This window comes from Tursiops truncatus, chromosome 9, assembly GCF_011762595.2.
Source record: "Tursiops truncatus isolate mTurTru1 chromosome 9, mTurTru1.mat.Y, whole genome shotgun sequence".
NCBI lineage: Eukaryota > Metazoa > Chordata > Mammalia > Artiodactyla > Delphinidae > Tursiops > Tursiops truncatus.
The window spans coordinates 104,952,280-104,974,615 of record NC_047042.1 but is presented as its reverse complement, the minus strand read 5'-3'; the positions used below and the strand labels follow the sequence as shown (position 1 = coordinate 104,974,615).

The 22,336-nt window shown below is 47.5% G+C and overlaps 1 protein-coding gene across 7 annotated transcripts in view; it reads left to right on the top strand.

The window, feature by feature from the left end:
* Positions 1–13,290, top strand: part of ESYT2 (extended synaptotagmin 2) — a 77,305-nt gene extending 64,015 nt beyond the window's left edge. For 3 of the 7 annotated variants that reach the window (XM_019930233.3, XM_019930235.3, XM_019930239.3), the window contains 8 exons: positions 1,101–1,175; positions 2,346–2,432; positions 4,043–4,192; positions 5,432–5,820; positions 6,969–7,067; positions 8,460–8,591; positions 9,560–9,665; positions 10,167–13,290. In XM_019930233.3, the coding sequence (XP_019785792.1) occupies positions 1,101–1,175; positions 2,346–2,432; positions 4,043–4,192; positions 5,432–5,820; positions 6,969–7,067; positions 8,460–8,591; positions 9,560–9,665; positions 10,167–10,328 (1,200 nt within the window). In that variant the 3' untranslated portion in view covers positions 10,329–13,290. Of the gene's footprint in view, positions 1–1,100; positions 1,176–2,345; positions 2,433–4,042; positions 4,193–5,431; positions 5,821–6,968; positions 7,068–8,459; positions 8,592–9,559; positions 9,666–10,011; positions 10,079–10,166 lie in introns of all 7 variants that reach the window. The other 4 variants (XM_019930236.3, XM_019930237.3, XM_073810147.1 and 1 more) reach the window with 3 other exon arrangements.
* The last annotated feature ends 9,046 nt before the right edge of the window (positions 13,291–22,336 follow it).

The window sequence follows — 22,336 nt, the reverse complement described above, 5'->3', positions numbered from 1 at the left end:
TTCGGAAATAGAATCTGTGTCACAGAGGATTTGTGTGCTCAGCTATGACGCTAGGACTCTCGTGTTAAGGGAAGAAGGAGAAATGGATTTAGGGGGGAAATTAGTATTCTCCCACCGTAGTCTGTAGCCTTGGATTTTTTTTAACAGTGTTTATTTCATTTTGCAGAATTCATTCACATCAAAAAGATGAACCAGAAACTAGATTATCGCAGTAGGTTTGGGCTAGTAATATTTTATTCCAATAGTCATGAATTTGACGCCTCTCTCATCGTTGCAGTGTTGAGGACTGACTCTAAAATTATTTAACTTAAAAACATTTTGTGACCTTCTAATTAATTTCCACTAACACAAATATTTAACAGCATCTTCTTGTGGGGCTAAGTTATAAATAAACCTCATGTCCCATATATGTTGCATTTTACTATGTATTCTTCTATCGGCTGTCTGTGCTAAAGTATGCTTCCTACCATTTTTTCTTATTCCTGAATTTTTCTCATTGCATTTGTATCTGCTTAAATGCAATTTAGATGGACGTTTATTCTTCCAGTCAAAATTACTTAGCAGCTGGTAAGCAAGGTTCGATAATCTGATAGGTACATGTTTGAACAGAAGATACTAAATTAAAAACATGAAAATGTGCCTCTGACACTTTATTATTTTTATGATTCCAACCAGAAGACTGTTCTGAATCACACACTCTCACATTTGTCCTTCCTGTGCTTTTCTGTTTCCATTTGTTGCACTTTATTCATTTTGTTACCCTAGTAAAATAAGTTTTGAGAGCTGGAATTAACATTAAAGATTTTCGGAAGATTCCGTTTTTCCAAAGTTGCTTGCTTTAAAAAATAAAAGACCTTAACGTTTTAAAATTGTTTGCAAATACAAGTTTTCTTGATTTATTTTATGTAGATACAAGTATGGCTTTGGGGTGTGTTAGCAATTAATTGTTTTCCAGTTAAATTGTGCCTAGATACTCCCTGTAACTGAAGTATCAGAAGTAAATAGAAATGACTGTTAATATAAGCCAATAATCCCATTTTTAGTGATCCCCATTTCAAGATGTGTTTATTGATTTTTATCTGTTTTTTGTTTTTGGATAGTCAGGGAAGAAAATAAACAGCAACCCAAATCCTCTTGTCCAAATGTCAGTTGGTCACAAGGCCCAGGAGAGCAAGGTAAGGCACCAGCAGTCTGACTGGGGCACTTCCGTGTGACCGTGCTGTCACTGTCACCAGTTGGGGGTGGCGCAGGCATCAAGACCATTGATTTATGAGTCTTTCTTTTGTTTTCTCAAATCAGTTGTTGGATAACCAGCTACTTAATTTCGTATCAAATATATTCATTTAAAAGTAACATTAAAAAGTGACACGAATATGTTAATTATGCTTTTGCTTGATTTCATGGGTAGATGACATGGGACAAATTCTAAGTTTCCTTTGAATGTCCTGTTAATATTTTGTTTAAAAGACAACCAGCAGTGCACAGGAAGTCCCCTACATACGAACGAGTTTCTTTCTGAGAGTGAGTTCGTAAGTCCAATTTGTTCGTTAAGTCCCACAGAGTTAGCCTAGGTACCCAACTAACACAATCGGCTATATAGTAGTGTACTGTAATAGGTTTATAATACTCTTCACACAAATAATACATGAAAAACAAACACACAAAATAAAGAAAACATTTTTAATCTTACAGTACAGTACCTTGAAAAGTACAGTAGTACAGTCCAACAGCTGGCATCCAGGGGCTGGCATCGAGGGAACAGGCGAGAAGAGTGACCGACTGGAGGAGGGAAAGGAGGGGTCGTCAGCAACAGGAGCCAGAGGGCAGGCTGCAGTTTCCCTCCGCCTGATGTGCACGACACAGGCTCTGGTTCCTCTCTGGAACCGGATACACATTCGCGTCTTTGAAAGTTCACAGCTTGAAGGTTCATATGTAGGGGACTTGTTCAACAAATACGATTCTGTTCAAAAACTGAGAGAGGGCATTGCTGTTGCTATAATATGTGCTACTTTCAGGAAACATTTCAGGAATTCCTCCCTTTTATTAACTGCTAACCATTCATCTAAGAAACTTCCTGACGTGCAGCAGTCCGCTGGCCTGGGGAGGTCGTGGAGTGAGGACCACACACGCAGATGTCGCATTGTCATGGGGCCTGGGACCCAGGCTGGAAGCTGCTGGCAGCTCATCCGCTGACACGCTCCGGACCTTCCACAGTTAACTCTTGATAGGACAGCCCAGAGGATGGGTGTCATCCGTAGCTGCCAAGTGCGATACTCGATAAACACAGTGTGGTAGTGCTTTGCCACAGCAAATATCCCAGAGCTGATTTTGGATACTTCTTTCAGATTCGGTACAAAACCAATGAGCCTGTGTGGGAGGAAAACTTCACTTTCTTCGTTCACAATCCCAAGCGCCAGGAGCTCGAGGTGGAGGTAAGTGATTTGCATATTTACGTGGTTGTGTTCGTATCTCTGCGTCACATAGGCAACACAGGGAGAACCGCCATTGTGGGCCCACCAGATGTGTTCATGCCCTAGGTGTCGGGCGGGGGGCTGTCAGTTTTTAATTGTCAACTTTTGACTGACTGTTACTGGCGTCCAGAGGTGCAGTGGGTGTTGGTGTTCACATGTTGGCACCACTGTCAGCCCTGCTGGACGTGTGGATACCTCAGGGTACTGCTCGTAATGACACTTCCCTTCCTGTTCCTTCCCCGCTGCCAGCCCGGCCTCGGCGTCAGTGGACACCTTTGCCTCCTTCCAGATCCTAAGGGCAAAGCCTTCGTGTTTCACTTCCTTCTACTCCTCCTGCCGGTTTGCTGAGTGTTTTTGTAATGAATGGGTGTTGAATATTGTCAGAGACTTTTCTACAAGTGTTGAGATGATCACGTGATTTTCCTTTTTAAGTTTGTAAATATGGTGAAATGCAGTGTTGACTCTTAAATCTTAAATCTTGCAAACATTTACTGGTTTTCAAGATTTAACATGAGAAAACCTTGCAGACAAACCTTTATTTGGACATAACCCCACTTGTGATGTAGTGTCCTTTTTATGTGTTCAATTTAATTTGCTAAAATTTTAAGAATTTTTGCATCGTAAGTGAACAAACAATAAAGGTATATTGTGCAGCACAGAGAACTAGAGCCATTATTTTGTAATAACTTTAAATGGAGTACAGTCTATAAAGTTAATGAATCACTTTTATATACCTGAAACTAATATAATATTATAAACTGTACTTCAGTTTAAAAAAATAAGATGGGATAACCTTTAAAACAAAGAATTTTTTGCACTCCTCTTAAAATAATCTATAGTAACTGGACCTTGGATTTAAAAAAATAATTTTTAACATTCTTAAACTTAGTTATTTCATTAAAAAATGCTTTTGCGATTACAGTTTAAACAATAAGCAATCAGGCTGTTCGGTTTTTACGTGTAGTTAACTTACTTGATCATTGCTGTAGAGCCTATGAAACCACCAAAGTTCTTACCCCTTTTGGTTAAACTACCTGTATCGCAGCAACCTAACAGGAGTGGTTCCTGTTGCAGAGGCAAAGCTGAAGGTTATTATTCAGGAGCCAGAAATTGTCATGCAGTTAAAGCAGATATTGTACATTTTGAGTAGAAGTCTTAAAAGAAACTTAGAAATGGGTCTTCTCCATGAACAAGTGTCACCACTAGAACTTGGCACACCACTAGGCATGTGTTTTGTCACCGTTTTCACAGGACTGAAGACATTTCCTTCTCATCTTCAGATTTGTGTGGACTGCTGCCTCTCAGCTCAGGGTCCTTGTAATGGATTCCTCGAACGGGGTTTTCTCTTTTTCGTGCTCATTATGACTATGTGATTGGGAGATGACCGGCCCTGTGACATGGCTACACTGTAGCATCACTATTGGCAATGTTTTGAGTCTCCCTGACGGGGTTTCCTACTGCGTTGTGCATGGCGACAGGATGTAGAAGGAGGTGGCCGAAGATGGGGTTTGGGGCCTTCCTGCGTGTTCTGTCTCCATCCCCAGCGTTGAGCGCTCTGTCGTGTTTGGCAGGTGAAAGATGAGCAGCACCAGTGTTGCCTGGGGAACCTGAGGATCCCTCTCAGCCAGCTGCTCGCCTGCGAGGACATGACCCTGAACCAGCGGTTCCAGCTCAGTAACTCAGGCCCCAACAGCTCACTGAAGATGAAGCTCGCCCTCAGGGTACTGCCGTCTCCAGAGCGCAGCTGGGGGAAGGGTCCTGGGTGGGCAGTGCCCGTGGTGCTCACGGTGCTGGGCGCGGGGCAGGGATGACAGGGACGTGCTTTACGGGGAGTGTGAGTTTTCACATTGCTGCTGGCTGTGTAGCTCAGGGGAGAGATGACCAGGGCTTGGACTTCGACACCAACAGCAGCAGAGTTTCCAGGTTGCTTGAGCAGGCCCGGAATTGTTCCTTGGGCTTTCACATGAATCCCACCAGCGTTGTTTTTTTTTTTTTTTTTTTTTTTAATCCTTTTGTCCAGAAAGTATTGCTATCTGGATCAATGAAGTTTTCTGCTAATGTTAAATTTTCAAAGGTCATTCAGAAAAAAGAATTAAAAAAAACTCTGCAAGACGGTAGAGATTACAGGAAAAATATTGTCCAAAATAGACGATGATTCATTTGTAAGTACCTAAGGAAATGCTGAAAATAAAACTGGCAAACATACGGGAAAATGCTAAAACTCTCTAATTTTTAAAATGCAAATTAAAATGCAGAACCAACTTTTTTTTAAAGTAAAACAAACTTAGTCTGTGGAAGGTGTGATGGAAACGGCCTCCTTGTGCCTGGTCACAGCCTTTCCAGAAGGGACTTCAGTGTCTTCAGCTGTAAACCACAGAGCCCTTTCTCTGGAAATCTGACTCCTGGTAATAACACAGAACTGGGGGTGTTGGCTGCAGCTTTACTTGGTAAAAGCGGGAAGAAGCTTCAGGCCGTCGGGATGACCCCCAATGCGGGGTTTAGACTGCTCAGGTACATGTGCACGCTCAGAGCTAATGTGAAGGGAGGCAAAGCGGGGAGGTGTTGCTCCCAGGTCAACCCTAGGGGTCTGGCAGCCTCGCCCCGCCCCGGTCGCTGGTGGAGACGGTAGGATAAGGGTCAGCGTAGGATGGGGTTTGTGGCTCGGGCTCTGCCACTGTCAAGCTGTCACCACTGTGCAGAAGAGTGGACAGGAGGAGGCCGGAGAGAGATGCACAGAAGTGTGGCTGGCACCACGCGGTGCTGTGATGCTTACCCGCATGTGCCTTTTTCTGCACTTTCTGTAATATGGTAGGATAGCTGAACAGAGAGGCTAGATTGTTTTTCATGTTTTGTGCCAAGCTTCAAAGAAACGTTTGCAAATGAGCATCTCTAAAGCTGTTCCTGTATGAGGCTGTTACCAGTGTCACCCGTTTTAATTTTGTATCTATTTTCACCTCAAGGTACTCCACCTTGAAAAGCAAGAAAGGTCTCCAGACCACCAGCACTCAGCTCAAGTAAAGCGACCCTCTGTTTCCAAGGAAGGGAGAAAAATATCTGTCAGATCTCAGATGTCTGCATCGCCAGGCACTGCTGACAGCAGCACAGCCCCATCCACGCCGGTCATGGGGGGCTGCGATAATAAGCCAGGTGTGGAAGAGAGAGCCCAACCTGCAGAGGCCAGCCCGCAGGGTCCGCGGGACCTGGGCAGAAGCTCCTCCAGCCTCCAGGCCGGCAGCACCGGCTCCCCCAGCCACGTCTCCGTCAAGGAGCCCACCCCAAGCATCGCCTCAGACATCTCGCTGCCCGTCGCCACACAGGAGCTGCGACAGAGGCTGCGGCAGCTTGAGAAGTAACTAGACGCCCCTTGCTCTTGCTGAATTGGCTCTTGACCCGCGGGCTGCGGGGAGGGAACGCGGTCCTAAGCCAAACAGCTTTCAGGCAGTGTGGCCCTTTCGCTCACCGAGCCTTTGGCTTTCAAAGTAAACCTGCCATTTTCCAGGGCCTAGTATTTGGCTTATTTAAAGCTTAGGAACAGTGGGGGGATCCTCAGACCAGGAAGGCAGAGTCTGAAGCTGACCTGACGCGGAAAGGCTTGGCGGAAGCTGGACACATTTGTCACATGAGAACAGGCCCTGCTCTTTCATGCTTGGCCGCCACCCATTTCACCGCCCAGCGGGTTTGTCTGTCTGTGGATGTTTGTGTGGATTTCTCACTTATGCCCCCTGAGTCATGGGCGTGTCCGTGGTTTCCTTAGATAAGGACAAAGTCTGCAGTTACCCTAACGTGAGCCTTTTCCTCTCAGCAGGGGGAGTGGGTTGCCCTTTGGGGCGGTCTCCTCTTTGCTGCCCTGCGGTGTGCTGAGCACGGAGCAGAGGCCGAGGTGTGGAGCCTGTGGCCCAGGGCTCAGCCGGGGCAGGCGGCCTTAACCCATGCGCAGAGCAGCTCTGCTCGTGGCTGCAATTTCAGGAGAAAGGAAGGAATCCCTGTCTCTCCCTTGCTCTAGAAAGAAATAGAATTTTAAATAAGAAACCAGTTTTTCCCAGGAGCTAAATTTGAGGAGAAACCGAGAAGATCTCAGAGCTGAGTCAGAGCCGTCATTGGTTGTCCTGGAGCTGGTGCCTCAGCCTGAGATGGGGATGGAGGGGAGGGGGTGTGACCTCATCAGACGACCCGTGAGGTGCACAGCAAGGGGCTCTGAGAAAGGAGTGCAGATTTGGGCAGTTCTAGGGTAGACATAGCTTCAGAAACTCTGAAGAGTGGATGCTTGTAAGGAGAAGCCTGTGTCTTGTTCTCACTTTGGGCTACATGGTTGTCAGCAATTGGGTTATATTGAACCCTCGGAGGAAGTATGAATCCAGCTGGTCCGTTCATACCCAGAAGTTCAGACTAGGTTCATGTTCGTGGGTGCTTTGCTTCCCGCTTGTCTGAGTGAATGAACGTGCTCACAGCCACTGTGCTGTCTGAGGAGTGCTCTCACTCTCGGCTTTGTTTCCTCAGTGGGACGACCCTGGGACAGTCCCCGCTGGGGCAGATCCAGCTGACCGTCCGGCACAGCTCGCAGAGGAACAAGCTGGTGGTGGTCGTGCACTCCTGCAGGTGAGCCGGGCTCTCGGCTCTCGCGTCACGGACAGCAGTTTGTTTCATTTACAGACGAGAGCAAGTAGGCAATACTGCAGTTAGATACCGTAGTCCTGGTTTTCAGGTTCTTAACCTTGTTTCATAACATTTTCTGTTACTAACCGTTTTGGTTGCTTTGCAACACTCCCTTAAGCTGCCATATTGCAGTTCATAAAACATTCCCTGTGGTTGAACGTTTACAACATGATAATAAGCATAGTTTTCTTTTAGTGAAGTGTCTTTTGGGGATTCAATTTCCAGGAGTGGATTTATAACAATTCAGAGAATTCAGGCAAGTCTGTGGGATAGTGACAGGAATAGCTGTAGTTGTTCGGGAAGAGCCCACGAGCTCTTTTCCCCACAAGCAGGACGGTTTGTACTGGTTCAGTAAACATAACGTGATGTGACGGTGTTGCTTCAGTTTGTGTTTGATGACTGATGATGGTGTGGCGCTGATTATTTTCCTTTATGTGACTTGATTGTCTCACTAGTAGCTGTGATGGAGATATGTGGTAGAAATATTTGGACGTTATAAAAAGACGTGGAAACAGGAAAGTAAAATTAGTAACATTTAGAAACATGATTATATAAATGTCGAGTTCGCTTCACTACCTATTTATTGAGCACCTTCTATGTTCCTGCTGCCGAGATAATTACTATGTGAGATTCCGGAGCAGCAGTCTGATTCAGAGGACTCTCCCTCGTGGGCTTTCGGTCCATCAACAAGTGAACAATTGGAAGTGGTTGCAGGGACAGCTGACCCTTGAACAGCGTGGGTTTGAGCGGCATGGCTCCACCTACACGAGGAGCTTTTCAGTAGTAAATGCCACCACCCTACACGATTTGCAGTTGGTTGACTCCAAGGATGCGGAACCACATATGCGGAGGGTTGGAGCCCTTAACGTCCACGTGGTTCAAGGGTCGGCTGTAATTAAATACTAGCGTGTTTGGCCCAGTTGTCCGAGGACGAGAGCAGCATGAAGCTGCGTGAAGGAGGTGGGCCTGTGTCTGTGAAGCGTTCGGGTGGACGAAGGGCAGAGGGTGGGGTCCGTGGCCTGAGCAGGAGCCGGGGAGGGGTCTCCCGCGAGGCTGGCCGCGTCCCCTCACTGGGAGGGGACAGTGAAGCAGTGTGGAAAGGTGATTCTCTGCGGGTCAGAACATCCCCCAAACCCTGGGCGCAGGAAACAGGGCAGAGGCCACCTCTGCAGAGCCACTGACTGAAGTGCGCGTGGGAAGGAGGCAGTCACGGGATGCAAGTAAAACCAGGTAGTAAGTTCCAGTGCGGTGCTCCTTAGATAGATTAGGTATCTAATTAGGTATCTAATCTTAGGTAGATTCTAATACCGAGCATTCTCTGGTTTGTGTTATAAGAAATCTCATTGCCTTCTCTGAAGACGGCTCTGATCCCTACGTCCGCCTGTATTTGTTACCAGACAAGAGGAGGTCAGGAAGGAGAAAAACACACGTGTCAAAGAAAACGCTGAACCCCGTGTTTGATCAGAGGTACGCGTCCACTCAGTGGGGTAGACAGTTGTGTTCACCACTCAAGGAAGGCCTGGTGGTGCCTTGGAATGATGGAGGCATTTACACCAGTGAGAGCATGAGTGAAAAACGCCTCCCGAAGAGCGGTCATAAACTTGTTAACATAAATAAATAAATAGGCATTTGAGCATCACATCGTGAATCCTCAGGCCACACTCCACCAGCCTTGGCCTGTGCACATGTGGAGAAATAGTAAGTTGAATGGTGTTGATATCCATTAACTCAGTTACTAGTCACTTAATCATGGCTTCTCACCAGTGACTTTATTTACGCGGAGATGAGAAACCGATGGGCAGGCACCCGGTCCTGGTGTGGGTGTCTGGCTCAGCCGCAGCCTCTAAGAGTTCCTGCAAACCTGGGGTTCAGGCTGCTCGCTCTTGGGAAGGCCGGCCATGTCCACATGTCCCCGTGTCCCCACAAGGCCTCCGACCTTGTCCTCTGCTTTGCCACCTTCGCTTCTGGAGGCTTTTGTTCTGCAGCATCCGGTTTCAGGCTCCAGAAGGTGCCTGCAGATCCCCTCCTCTGTGAGGCTGCTTCTCGGACACCCCACTTCTGTTCACTTGCAGGCTTGGAGCTCACCCTCTTTGGGGGAGCGGACTGCCCTGGGCCCCGCAGTGTGTCGCACACCATGGCCCACGTTTTACACCGGGAGTCAGGCATTGTGTCCACACGGGGGAGCCACAGGGTCAGCCTTTGGCATGTTTAGGATTCCAGTCTCCTCTTATGTTTAGAGAATAATGGAAAAAAAAAAAACTTTGAGTCTTCCTGAAGGGCCAGGTCCAAACATCTAGCAGGAGAGATCAGTTTTATAATAAAAAATGAACATCACATTTGGAATGGTCTCATAAGCAGCAATGTCATTTTTTAGTTACGGTAAAACAGCAAAATTATGGAGAAATTTAAGGATGATCCTCTGTTTTCCACTTCAGCTTTGATTTCAGTGTCTCGTTGCCGGACGTGCAGAGGAGAACCTTGGACGTGGCCGTGAAGAACAGCGGTGGCTTCCTGTCCAAAGACAAAGGGCTTCTCGGCAAAGTAAGTTCGAAAAAAAAAAATCCTACGCTTTGTAAAAATTAAACACTTAACCCAGAGTACTCTTTTTAGACTAGATTTATGTACGTGGATAAACCACGTCAGCTAAGCTGCTGTGAGTGGTTTGTGAGCTGGTATCAATGTGAATTATCCCCCCTGGTACTTTGTGATAACTTCCTGTCAGGACTGTTGGATACAGGAAGGGCCTCTTGGGTATAATTGACCGTATAGGTCATGGGTGGATCATAAGGGTAGAAAAGTTGAAAAGTGAGAGGCTGAAAATGAGGGAGAGTGTGTTGCCAGAGAAGATCGGAAGCGATGGTGAGAGGCCTGAAACCCACTGTTGCAGGCCTTTTCTCACCACAGGTCCTGGTCGGTCTGGCATCTGAAGAACTCGCCAAAGGCTGGACCCAGTGGTGAGTGCCCCCCAACAGACAGACGCAGAGCCCCGTGCGTCCATTCAGCAGCGCGTCCCCTGTGACCGTGTGTCTTCCTGTGTCTCAGGTACGACCTCACGGAGGATGGGACGAGGCCCCACGTGGTGACGTAGGCTGCGCTGGCCGAGGAGCCCCCGCTGTATCCGCCAGCCCCGTGCCGACACGCAGCCCACACAGACGCACCCATGCTCTTTTTATAATTTCATGTACTTGGTTACTTGTCCCTTAGTGGTTTTATAAAACATTGACGTTTTAGGCATATTTGGCCATTATTAGCATTAAGTTTTGTATGTTTAATTTCCTCTAGTATTTGACCAGTTTTTTCGGCGTGCATAGGATAGTGGTCAACCGTTGTGTGCGTAAAGCTGTATGTCAGTTGTCTCTCCTAGGAAGCCGATATATGGTTGTGCTTTTTTATTGCTTTGTTTTGTATATCACTGAGGTGCACTATGCTGTGTAAATAGACTATTTTTTATAATCTCTACATGCTGGTTTGAATTCAGAAGAAAATGGATCAAGGAAATATATATTTTTTTTCTTCTAAAACTTATTAAATTCTTATGACAAATAACCGTTTTTGTCTCTGCAGGAAAAAGCTCTCAGTGACCTATTTTTTGGTGTTTCTTTTTAAAAAGAAAAGCTGAAAGATTAGTAAATGTTAGTATATTTCTGCCCACTATGAATGATGAAAGAATGTATTCAAAGTATTTACACTTTCATAAATATAAAGATGTATTATTGAGAAGTCAGTTGAAGTGCTTATCAGGAAAAGTGTCACATAACTGAGTTATATAAAATATTAAGAGCTGTCATGGTTCATAAATCATAGTGCACTAATCTGAAATTTCTTACATAAAATGGAATGTCTCAAGTTTATTCCTAGTTGCTTGTTGTAACTTATTCATGAAACAGTGCAGATACATAATCATACTCTTCCTGAAATGTAATACAGACGGATTTTAAATGTTAGCAGTTAGTCTGTTGTGAAATTTACAGTGTTTTTCAGCCCGAAAAGAAAGACAAACTCACGTTGTCCCCGTAGAGGCTGTGAGGTAGGTCGGGGTGAGTAGCTAGGAAGTCGCGGCGGGAGCCGACGCCGGCCCGTGATCGTCAGCGTGAGGCACACAGAGGACAGAGCCCCCGAGCCGGCGCCAGCCACCACCGCAGCCCCGGGGTTCCGGCACAGCGGCTGCTGGTTGTAAGGAACCCCTTACTGGGTTTCCTCACTTTATGCCATGACTGACCTCAGTATTGGAATATTGTTATACAACTTTTATTTGGGAATATTTTTCTTCTTAGATTATGAAAAGCATGTTTTAGATACTTAAAGGCCGCAAGCCTCTTACAAGGTGAGGCTCCATAGCCGTGCGGCAGCTGCGCATGCCCCGAGCACAGGGTGCACGTGTGCAGAAAGAGCTTTAAGGATTCTGAGACGTGTGGTGCAAATGACTTCCTTAGCCAGAGGGCACCCTACAGCTACGTAGTAATCCCGGGGAAAATAGAGCTGTGAGATTGAGTCAGAGACCTCACTAGGGCCCCCGCCATGGACTCCTGGGCGTGACCGGCCTGCCCAAGTGCCTGTGTGGACGCCACCGCTGCTCCTGCCCTCTGGCGGGTTTCAGTGGTGTCCACCGCACACCTTGAACCCTGGGTGTGCGTGTGATGGGGCCTGTAGCCTTGCGGTACGTCTCATGCAGTCGTGCAGACCCGGTGCTCTCGCAGCTTCCTGGGTCATGAAGCTTCTCCGAAGCCCCAGCAGAGACCATCTCCTCTGTCAGCGCGGGAGGGCCTTACGAACGTGGTGACACTCAGGGGTGTGTGCTCGGGAAACACCTAACTCTGGTACTGCAGCAGCGTGAGGAAGACAGGTAATTCCTAAATCTAATTGCCTGCCCGTGATACTAGATCTTTGGAGATTTTTTAAAAATTAGGTTTGTTGTGGGAATTCCCTGGTGGTCCAGTGGTTAGGACTCGACGCTCTCACTGCCAGGGGCCCGGGTTCGATCCCTGGCTGGGGAACTAAGATCCCACAAACCACGCGGTGCAGCCAAAAAAAAAAAAAAAAAAAGTTTGTTGCAGGGCTTCTGGCAGTGGTCCCCACCCAGCCTTTTCGGCACCAGGGACCGGTTTCGTGGAAGACAGTTTTTCCATGGACTGGGGGTGGGGTGGGGGAAGATGGCTCGGGCGGTAACGCCAGCGATGGGGAGCGACGGGGAGCGGCAGGTGAAGCTTCGCTCGCTCGCCCGCCGCTCGCCTCCTGCTGTGAGGCCAGGCTCCTAACCGGTCCTCCTCCCCGGGGTTGGGGACCCCTGGCTCCTGGCATATTTCTAAGACAGGAGAAACACTCACTGAAATGTAGCATACCAGTGATTTCTACCAACATCCCCAGCTTTTGGGTTTTGTAGCCACGTGGTTCACCTGTTCAATGTGTATTTTACATGGTGGAATACTTCAGTTAAGCAGTTAGGCAAAATAAATGCCGTGAAAGGTACAAAGCCCAAACAAAGCCAATTAGCAGCATGATGTCCACCCTCTGTGTGGATCGTGGGGCTGGACACAGACCCAGCAAACAGCTCCATTCTCTTTGAAAGGAAAGCGATGACTCTGAGGTCACTGAAACACCTCCCAGGTGGGATTCTGTCTTGATGGCCGATGGGTGTTTTGGGAACCTCTTGTGTCCAGTTGGGCAGCTGAGAATCAGTATCAGGCCAGACCTCCGCCGGGCTCCAGGATCCTGGCGATGGACACTCCGTTCTCAAAACCTTCATGGCCGGTGGTTCTGAATAATTGATTCATCTGGGAAAAGGGAACTTTAGCTTTTCTACCTGGAGCCAAACCAATGGAGGGGAAATTTGCGTTGGTTAATTTGAATTGTTACTTTGTTGCTTATCCTGTGCCTTAAAGTAGGAAGTGTGAGGCAGTTGCTTCAGGTTAAAACAGAAGGAGCCTTGCAGCTGAATTCACCACAGTTTCTTCCTTATCCAGAGGTCAGCCCTCCTTTGTCAAGCACTGAAGCCAGATGCAGTCAGCGTGTGTGTTTATATTGTGGTTGTTGCTTTAACTCCAGTCCAGCTGGATGGCCTGCTGTGGATGGAACACAGCAGAAGGTTTATTGTAGAATGCCCTTTCCACTCAGCTAATTTTACACGACAGTGCATGTGTTTATTCAATAAAACGTTTCTGTTAGCTCACTTGTGATTTGTTCTTTCTTTGTCTTTTGGAGTAAAATTTTTAGTGTGGAAGCAGATAATTTGAAAAGTGGTTACAGTATAGTATTTATATTTGCTAGTTGTTAATTCTTTCATTTTCAGAAGAACTACCTCAGGGCACTGATATTACTCCTTTTGTTTCCATCTTCATTTGACTATTCTCTGCCTACCTCAGACTCTGAGTTTTGAAAACAGCTCTTCTGAAAGATAATCATGAGTAGAAAAAACAGTCTTGAAAACCAGAGCACTGAGAAGGAATGAAAGAGGGTCTGGTTTGAACAAGTGGAGGGGAACCACTAGAGGTGCCACTGCTGTTGGCATCCCCTGCCGATGGTCGGGGTGACTGAGGCGAGTCTCAAGAGTCTAGCGCCAGCCTCCCTGTTAATCAGCTCACTCAGCACCATCACAGTAGCATAATCCCAGTTTAGCTTTATTTAAAACCATTTCGCGCCTGGACTGTAAGTGTCCAAAGCAGAGGTTATGTGGGTGTTACTTAAATCTTTTCCAATTGTTTATCACTGTTCCTAGCACACAGTTGGTGAATGAATATCAGTTGAATAAAGGATGAATAAACCTGGCAGACCTTAAATAACATTAATTTGTCCTAACAAGTTTCCATTTAAGGAAAGGTGGGCACCTATTGATAGTTCTTAGTTCGGGCTAAAGAGAAAGGTGCTGGTGAACATAGTAAAGAGTACACCCTATTGAGACAAAGGCCATAGTCTGAGAAATAATTGAGAAACAATTGAGGCAGAAAAGTGGGAAATGAGCCAGGAGGTCTGTCTGTATTTAGTGTTAATCTGGAAATCCTGGGCAATACGATAGGGAAAGAAAAAGATTATAAATTTTGTATTGGGAAAGAAGGTCATTTTCAAATATGAGATTGCCTGTGTGAAAAACCTAAGAAAATCATGTGAAAACTTTTGGATCGAACAAGTATTTAATAAAGGGTCAGTTATAAAAACATACAAATTTCTGTGGTTTATACACTAACATTGATAGCGACTAGAAAATATAATGGAGAAAAGAGTACAGCAGCCCTGGAACCACAATAGCAGTGAAAACCTGCAGCTGTCGGGAGCGGGCAGGGCGGGTTCATCGCTTCCCAAGAGCCCCGTCCCCAGAGATCTGCCTCTGTTTGGCTCAGCTGGCTCCCGGGGAGCCACGTGGAAAACAAACAGTGGCAGGTGTTTAACACATCAGCTCCCTGGGATGGCGACACAGGTTGGGACAACAGGAGGCTGACCAAAAAATTTTAAAGGAAAACGGGGGAAATTGATGTCCAAAAGGGGCTTGGGAAAACTGGCATTCCTGGGGCTCTAGAAAGATGTGCAAGTGCAGGGCTGTGAACGTGTCCGGAAAGGCCTGTGCGAGTGAGCCCGGACCCGTCACCTCCAGCTGGTGTTGAGGCACCGTGCAAGCAGGAAGTGAAGGCTGCGGCAGAGGTGTCAACCGCATGAGGGGATGTGAAAACAGACTCCCCCCGCCCCCCCCCGCCAACACACACCAGCCCTCAGCAGATACTGGGAGATGAGTCCAAAGTACTAGAGAGACCTCTGCCCAGTCACTAGCTGACCAGGTCGGCTAACTGAGCAGAGACTTCAGAGGCAGCACAGAGCAAAGGATATAGCTTTTAGGGGGCTCACCCAAGAAGGTTACTAAGCGAAAAATATCTAAGCTGTGGAGAGGGCTCTTACAGTGTTGCCACGGTATTATTTTAAATGTTCGGTTTTCAACAACAACAGAACATGAGACGTTCACAGAAACAGGATAGTATGGGCCACACACGGGGGAAAAGCAGTCATGGAAAGTGCCCCCAGGAAGCCCAGATGTAAGTAGACGGAGACCTTAAATCAGCTATTATGTAAGTATGTTCAAAGAAAACCGTGTCCAAAGAATTCACGGAAAGTATGAGAATGATTCTCAGCAAAATAGAGAATGGCAATAAAGACAAAAATTATCAAAAGGAAATAAAAATTCTGGAGTTTAAAATACAGTAAGTGTAATGTACATTTCACTGAAGTTCAACAGTAGATTTGAGCAGACAGAAGAATCAGCAAACTTGAAGATGAGTCACTGAGATGATCTCATCTGAGGACAAAAAGAACAGAATGAAGAAGAATGAACAGGGCACCGTCTTACACACAGTGAAGTCCCAGAGGGGAGGGGGAAGCAGGGCCAGAAATTACATTTAGGAGATGATGGGCAAGCATGCTCGGATTTGATGGAAAACATTACACATTAAGGAAACAATGGACTCCAGGTGGGATAAACTTAGAGAGGCCCACGCCAGGCACATTTCAGCCAAAGGGTGGAAAGTCAATCTTAGACCATCTCCCACAAGGATTCTTCGATGAGATACTGCTGACTGCTTACCTGAAACCACAGAGGCCGGGACGGGGGTGACGATGCAATGTGGTGGAAGAGCCCCACCTCCAACAAGAGTCCTTCAGAATGAAGAAGGGTGTGGGTATCCCCAGGTTCTCTTTTTTCACTGTTGTTGGCCCACCTGCCCTGTAAGAACCACTAAAGGGATGGATGTCTCTGCATCCATACGTCTCGTTAGATGTCCCCTTGTTTCTACCTGGAGTGGCCCAGGGGCTAAGAGCGAGGTTCCCAGGTCACGCTGGGAGCATGGAGGCTCCCACACTCAACCCGCCCCGCCCCATGTGACCTGGAGCAAGTGCATCATACATGCATGCAGGAGTGGGCACGCATATGTGTGTTGCGTATGCACGTTGAGTGTGCATACATGTGCCTAGTGTGTGTGCATGTATGTAGTGTGTGTGCATATGCACGCTGTGTGCACGTGTGTATGTGTAAGTATGCACGTGTATGTTTAGCTCCTCCAAGACCATCTTCTCAAGCCCAGGGTCTCAGCCTGGATCCCCCTGAAAGTAGAGCCTAAGGCGCGGCTTGGGTGCATGTGGTTGTTCAGAATGTGGGCCTGTGAGGGAAACTTCTTCCTTTTGTTCTAGTCTCTGAAACAGTTTGCATAAGACAGTGATCATCTGTTTCTTAAAAATTTGGTGAAATTTGCCTATAAAAATTTCCGAGCCTGATGTCTTTTAAGAAGATTTTGATTACCCATTCATTTTAACATTTTGTATTAGTTTATTTTCAATTCCTTATCAAATCAGTTTTGAAGATTATCTACCTCATGCTTTCCAATTTATTGGAAAACTATTTCTTATGAATTTAATATCTTTATTATATTTGTAGCTGCATCTCCTTTTAATTTCCTGACATTGTTTATGTGTACCTTCTACTTTTTTCTTGATTAGACTTGCTAGAAATCCACTTATCTTACTAGTTTTGTAAAGACCTTGCTTATTATTTTATTATATCAATTATTTTTGTTTTTGTATTAAATTCTGCTCTTGCCTCCCTTTCTGTCTTCTTTGGTTTACAGAGTTGAACATCAAACTTATTTTCCATCTTTCATATTTTTTATTTTTATTTATTTATTTATTTTTTGCGGTACGCGGGCCTCTCACTGCCATGGCCTCTCCCGCCGCGGAGCACAGGCTCCGGATGCGCAGGCCCAGCGGCCACGGCCCACGGGCCCAGCCGCTCCGCGGCACGTGGGATCCTCCCGGACCAGGGTACGAACCCGCGTCCCCTGGATCAACAGGCGGACTCCCAACCACTGCGCCACCAGGGAAGCCCTCCATCTTTCTTTTAAAACAATTACGTTCATTTAAGGCTAGAAATTTTACTCTACATCCTGCTCCAGCCTCACCTCCCAAGTTTTGGTAAGTACACACTTTCATCTAGATCTAGGCATGTTCTAATTTCTATTGAGATTTACTCTTTATTCCTTGAGTTACATAGAACTCAAGGAGTAAGTTTCAAAGCATGATGCCCCACCCCCCCTTTTTGGTGTTGGTTATGAATTTAATTGCACTGAGGTCAGAGAAGATGTCTACACGACATTGATTCTTTGGGGGGAGATTGAGCTCATCCCCTTGCCCCTGTCTTTGCCCTCCTGGCCCCTGGTCCAGAGCAAGTCTTAAAGGATGTTCTGAGACCCCACTCCATGGGGAGAGTTGAGATTTTGAGATAGTTCCTGCGACCAAATGAGAGAGGGACTTGATGTGGCTGCTGGTCGGGAGCTGTGTCTGGGTCTGTGGCTCCTGTGCCAGAGGCGCTGGGTTTTGAGCCTTTCTGCTTCTTTTCCTGGGCAGGTGGGTCTGCCTGGCCCTTGGCTGCAAGCAGACAGCCCAGACCTGGTCTCGGTCCTCCGTGGGGCATGCCCAGCCCACTTGCCCGAGGAACCTCACTTGCTGCACCTGCCTGTCCGTGGCCTGCACCCTCGTGGCCTCAGGACCTTGTTCTGCATTCGTGTTTGAACCATTTATGCTTCACTGGCACAGAGATGCATTTTCGGTTTTGTCTGTTTGCATCCTATCTCCCGTAGCTGCTAGGAGCAGGGGAAGTGAGCAGAAGCATGCACTCACTGCGCATCGTAACCCACAGCACTCATGTCTGTGTCATCCTGCGAGAAAGGAGTCACCTGACAGTCTTGGGCTGGTGACTGACGCCCCCTCTCCCTCAGAAGCCTTGGTCCCACCAGGTGGCGCTGCCACCACTGTGATGCCTTGCGGCTTTTAAAGGTTCCCGTAAGGAGCCATTTCATTCATTTCTGCGTGTATTTTAGAGCCAGAAGGAGCTGCTAGTTGTTACAGCTCTGCCTCCCATTTTCCAGGCGAGGAGCCAGGCTCTCAAGGAAAATGATGTGCGCAGGATCTCGTAGCTAATTGCCAGAGCCAGGTAAGCCCCACCAGCGTGCCTTACAGGCATCTCAGGATGACAAACTTGCCAAATAAGGAGGCTTCTTCTAAACTAGAGGCATAGCCAAATCAAAACACAACAAAATACTTGCAGTAGAATTATTCTCACAAGATTAAATGGGTTGATGGTCCATTACTTCAGTTATTATTTTACTAAACTATCTCAATATCACAAAAATATTTAGACCATCCCTTGAATTTAATTTTTCAGTAGCAGCCAATAATTACAGTTTCTTTACTCTTTCACAAATGGACTTGTAGGAAAATATCCAATAGAAATAAGATAAACAGAGTATATGGTATAAAGTGATTTAACAAGATAGATAGTTAATGTTAATTTGGATAAGACAAGACTAACCTCTGAGCCATTTACTATAGGTGCTCTTAACATGTGTATTCCTGGAAAAGGCTGTGAAAGGCAATCTTCACTTTCATGCAGACAAAACGCTATGCAGAGGGCTCTGCTCCTGACTAAGGGGTCCGGGTAGAGTATTTCATAGAAATTGCTGGCAGATTTAGCTGAGTGTGAGTGACACATGGAGGAGCCCCCGCAGGAACAGCAGTGCTCAGGGGCCCCTTTCCCACCTCCCGGGAACTGGCCACCCCGTGCATCTGCTGTGCAGTGAGAGAAGCAGACACAAAATGCCACACAGCATGTGATTCCTAGGAAATGTCCAGAACAGGCAGATCCACGGTGGCCTTGGGGCCAGCTCGTATTCCTGCCTTCTCAACACTCTCCCCTGGTCCCCTGGGTGCACGCGGGACCCGTCCCCACCTCCAGAGAGCCTGAGCGGGCTGGTCTGGGGAGGCCCAGGCTGGGTGTCAAGGACTCCAGGGTGATTGTGGTGTGACTCAGGGGTGAGAACTACTGTTGCCGGGTGCGGCTCCCTTCCGGAGGCTTCCTCAACGTCCTGCTGCCCGTGAGCACTGCCCAGGGGTGTGGGCTGTGCAGATATTCCCACACCAGCCCTGCTTTCCCACCCCAGTTAACTCGGATTCAAATCCCCAGCTTGGCATATCTGTGTTGGTACTCACGCTGGTGAAATTTGTTTATAACAGCTTTATTGAGATACAATTCGTATGCTATAAAATTTACCCTTTTAAAGTGTACAGTTCACTGGTTGTTAGTATGTTCATGAGGTTGTGTGCAACCATTACCACTGTCTGATCTCAGTTCATTTTCATCACCCAGAAGGAACCCTGCACCCACTAGCAGTCACCCCCGTATCTGTCAGCCCCGGCAACCCCTAACCTGCTTTCTGTCTGTGGATCTGCCTGTTCCGGACATGTTGTACGAATGCAATCACTCTGTATAGCCTTCTGTGTCTGCTTCTCTCACTGGGCATCGTGTCTTCAAGCTCATCCACGTTGTAGCCTGTGTCAGAACTTCGTTCCCTCTAAGGCTGACGAATATTCTGCTGTCTGGATGGACCCGTCTTGTTTGCCCATTTGTTGGTGGACGTTGGGTTGTGTCCAGTTTCGGCGGTGCTGGTGCACTTTGAGGGCACAGTGATCACGTCCTGTGTTGGACGTCTGGCTGGGAAGGGTGCTGGCAGGGTGCTTTCCCCCACCCAGGCCATGCTCGCTCACTGTGTGCTCAGCACTATCGGTTCTATGCTCGTGCCACTCAGGTTTTCTCTCTCTCCATCTTTTCTGCTATCGACTTCTAACCTGCACATTAGGATCACCTGGGGATCCTAATACTCGTTAAAAACACTAATGCTCGCTGTGTCCCCCAGTCGTCTGACTTAATTGGTCTGCACAGGTATAGGTTCGTGGTCTCACAAGCAGCTCACTAAATTCCAAACGGCAGCTTGGCGGAGCATGCTTTGCTTGGGCCATCTATCTCGCTGTCCTCTGAGTGACCCACGCAGGAGACCCCACCCAGCTCTGCGGTGGCCTCCCCGGGAAGAGCTGCCCCGTGCCCAGAGCCGGGAGGAAGATGAAGGCGGACAGCTCCCCTTTCCCCTCATCTTCCCAAGGTCATCACGGCAGGGGGCGTGCAAATGGCGCCTACAGAGGGGCGCCGTCTTCACCCTTCCCCCCCTCCCCGGTGTTTCACTCGGGTCTCTCAGTCTGGGGCCCAGTCCCTAGGGTAGGGCAAGGGTGGGCATCCGGCTTCCAGTTGCTTCTGCTTTTTCTTTCACTGTTGTTCAAATACATCCACGTTTCCCAGCCTCAAACTTTTAGTGACAGAGACAGTACAGTATAAAATCACAGAAAGAAGGACGTATTTCTGCACGTGACTCCTCTTTAGCCCTGAGCCCGCCCCCTTTGGGCTGTGGCTTCAGAACCTCCTTGTTTTATCCCTTTCTACCCAGGAGACAGGACCACGGAAGAGTGGACACGGGGATGGAAAAAGGGAGGAAAGGGAGCAGGTTCGGCGCCCGGGAGGGCGTGAGCGCCCGCAGCCCGTCGCGCGTGCAGGCAGCTGTGGGTTCCGAGGCGGGAGTGGACGCCTAGGACGGGGTGACCGGCTCCAGAGTGAAGAGGGGGGCCTGAGCTGGGGCGTGGCATTCGGGGAGCCGGGGCTGCGAGGAAAGGCGACGGGGTGGGGGGAGGCGGAGGGGCGCGCTAACCGCCCGGGGACACGGCCGGCCTCTCCACGCGCCCGGTGGGGCCCTCCTGCCTCACTGCCGCAAGCTTCCTGACAGACCAGGACCACCCCCAAAGGCTCTGCTTTCATGTTGTTGTAACGACAGTATTTTTGATCTCATGGGTTTAATGAGGCACGTGGTCAAGTTCATTTCACCTGTTTGTTTTCATTTTTGCTAGTGAGGTCCCTGGGGTCACAGCTGCAGCTGTGGCTCCCGTCATTTTGCCATTGGACAGCACTGTACCGGGCCGGCGGTGACCACCCTCCCCCTCCCCAGACCGCCAGTTAGTCCAGAATCCCCTCCGGAAGGTTCCAGCCTGAGGGAAGGCAGCTGCAGGGCTGCATCCTCACAGAGAGCGGCTGGGCAGGAGGGGACAGGGTTTTGCTGGCGAGGGCCTGGGGGTTCCAGGGCACAGCGGAAGGATTTCTGACGTTGGGGTGGGTGGGGAAGGGCTAGCACGGGGTCTCATGGGGACCGGGGCTGGGAGGTGGGCTGCAGCTTTGCGTGGCGGCCGGCTTGAACAGGGCAGGGGCCCAGGGCACCTGCATCACAGCCAGGCCCTCACAGCAAAGCCCAAAGCCTCAGGACGCGGGGTGATGGGCTCACGCTGGACCCCTGGGGACAGTCTTCCTCCAGGCCCTGACTCCAGGTGGAGGACAGGCCTGGGGTGAGCCTGGGGCCTTTGCTGCTTGACCCTGGTGTCCGAGTGGACCCATGGCCCCCATCTTAGAGATGCATTCTGTATTCCTCAGTTGTTTATAAACAGTTCCCGAGGCTTTTCCAACACAGTTCATTCTGATTTGGCCGATTGGCTTAACGGTGAGGTCTGGATTTATGGATCACATTGTTTCCATAAACTGAGTGAGTGCCATCTGCAGCTCTTCAAGGTGTGAGAGAAACATAAAGCAAGCAATAGAAGATTTTATTTAAAAGAAGTTGTATTGGCAAAAGTGCCTTGAAATAAAAGAGTAACTGATATAATTAATAGTAATTCAATGTATCTGGCTAAAGGTTTTTTGGAAACCGAGAAATGATTTTAAGTGACTGGATAAAAATTCTTTTTGAAATTCAGGTGGTTTCCAAGTTTTTGAACAAAAATTGAAGGAAAGCCCAGTCAAGTTATTAGCTGATACAAGTTAAATTCAAAGAAATTGATGATAGATCAGTATGTGATTTTGGGCATTTTATTAAAATACATTCAAGGAATAAGGTACATTGCTATTAATTTTTTTTTCATTTCTGTCTGCTTTTTTTGGTGTGAACAAGTTTTCTCAGTATTTACATCTATTAAAAAATAAGAATAGAATATTTATTCTTAGAAACATAAATTGAAAAAATAGTCTTAACCACAGCATTAAGAGGTGTGTTTCAACAAAATTTTAGTTTTATATTTGATAAGTACATATCAAATTTATAATCAGTTTATATGGCTTTGATCTATTTGTATCCCTAATTAATAAAAGTGTGAATCTAGAGCATTTTGGTCACGAGATGTTAAATATGTATCTGTATATACGTATATGTATTTTTATATATATATATATATATATATATTTGCTGGAGACATGGTCCATAGAAGCTGCGTAGCAAAAGTAGATGCTACGTTAGGACAGAATTATGTGGGAAACGTGGAATTGA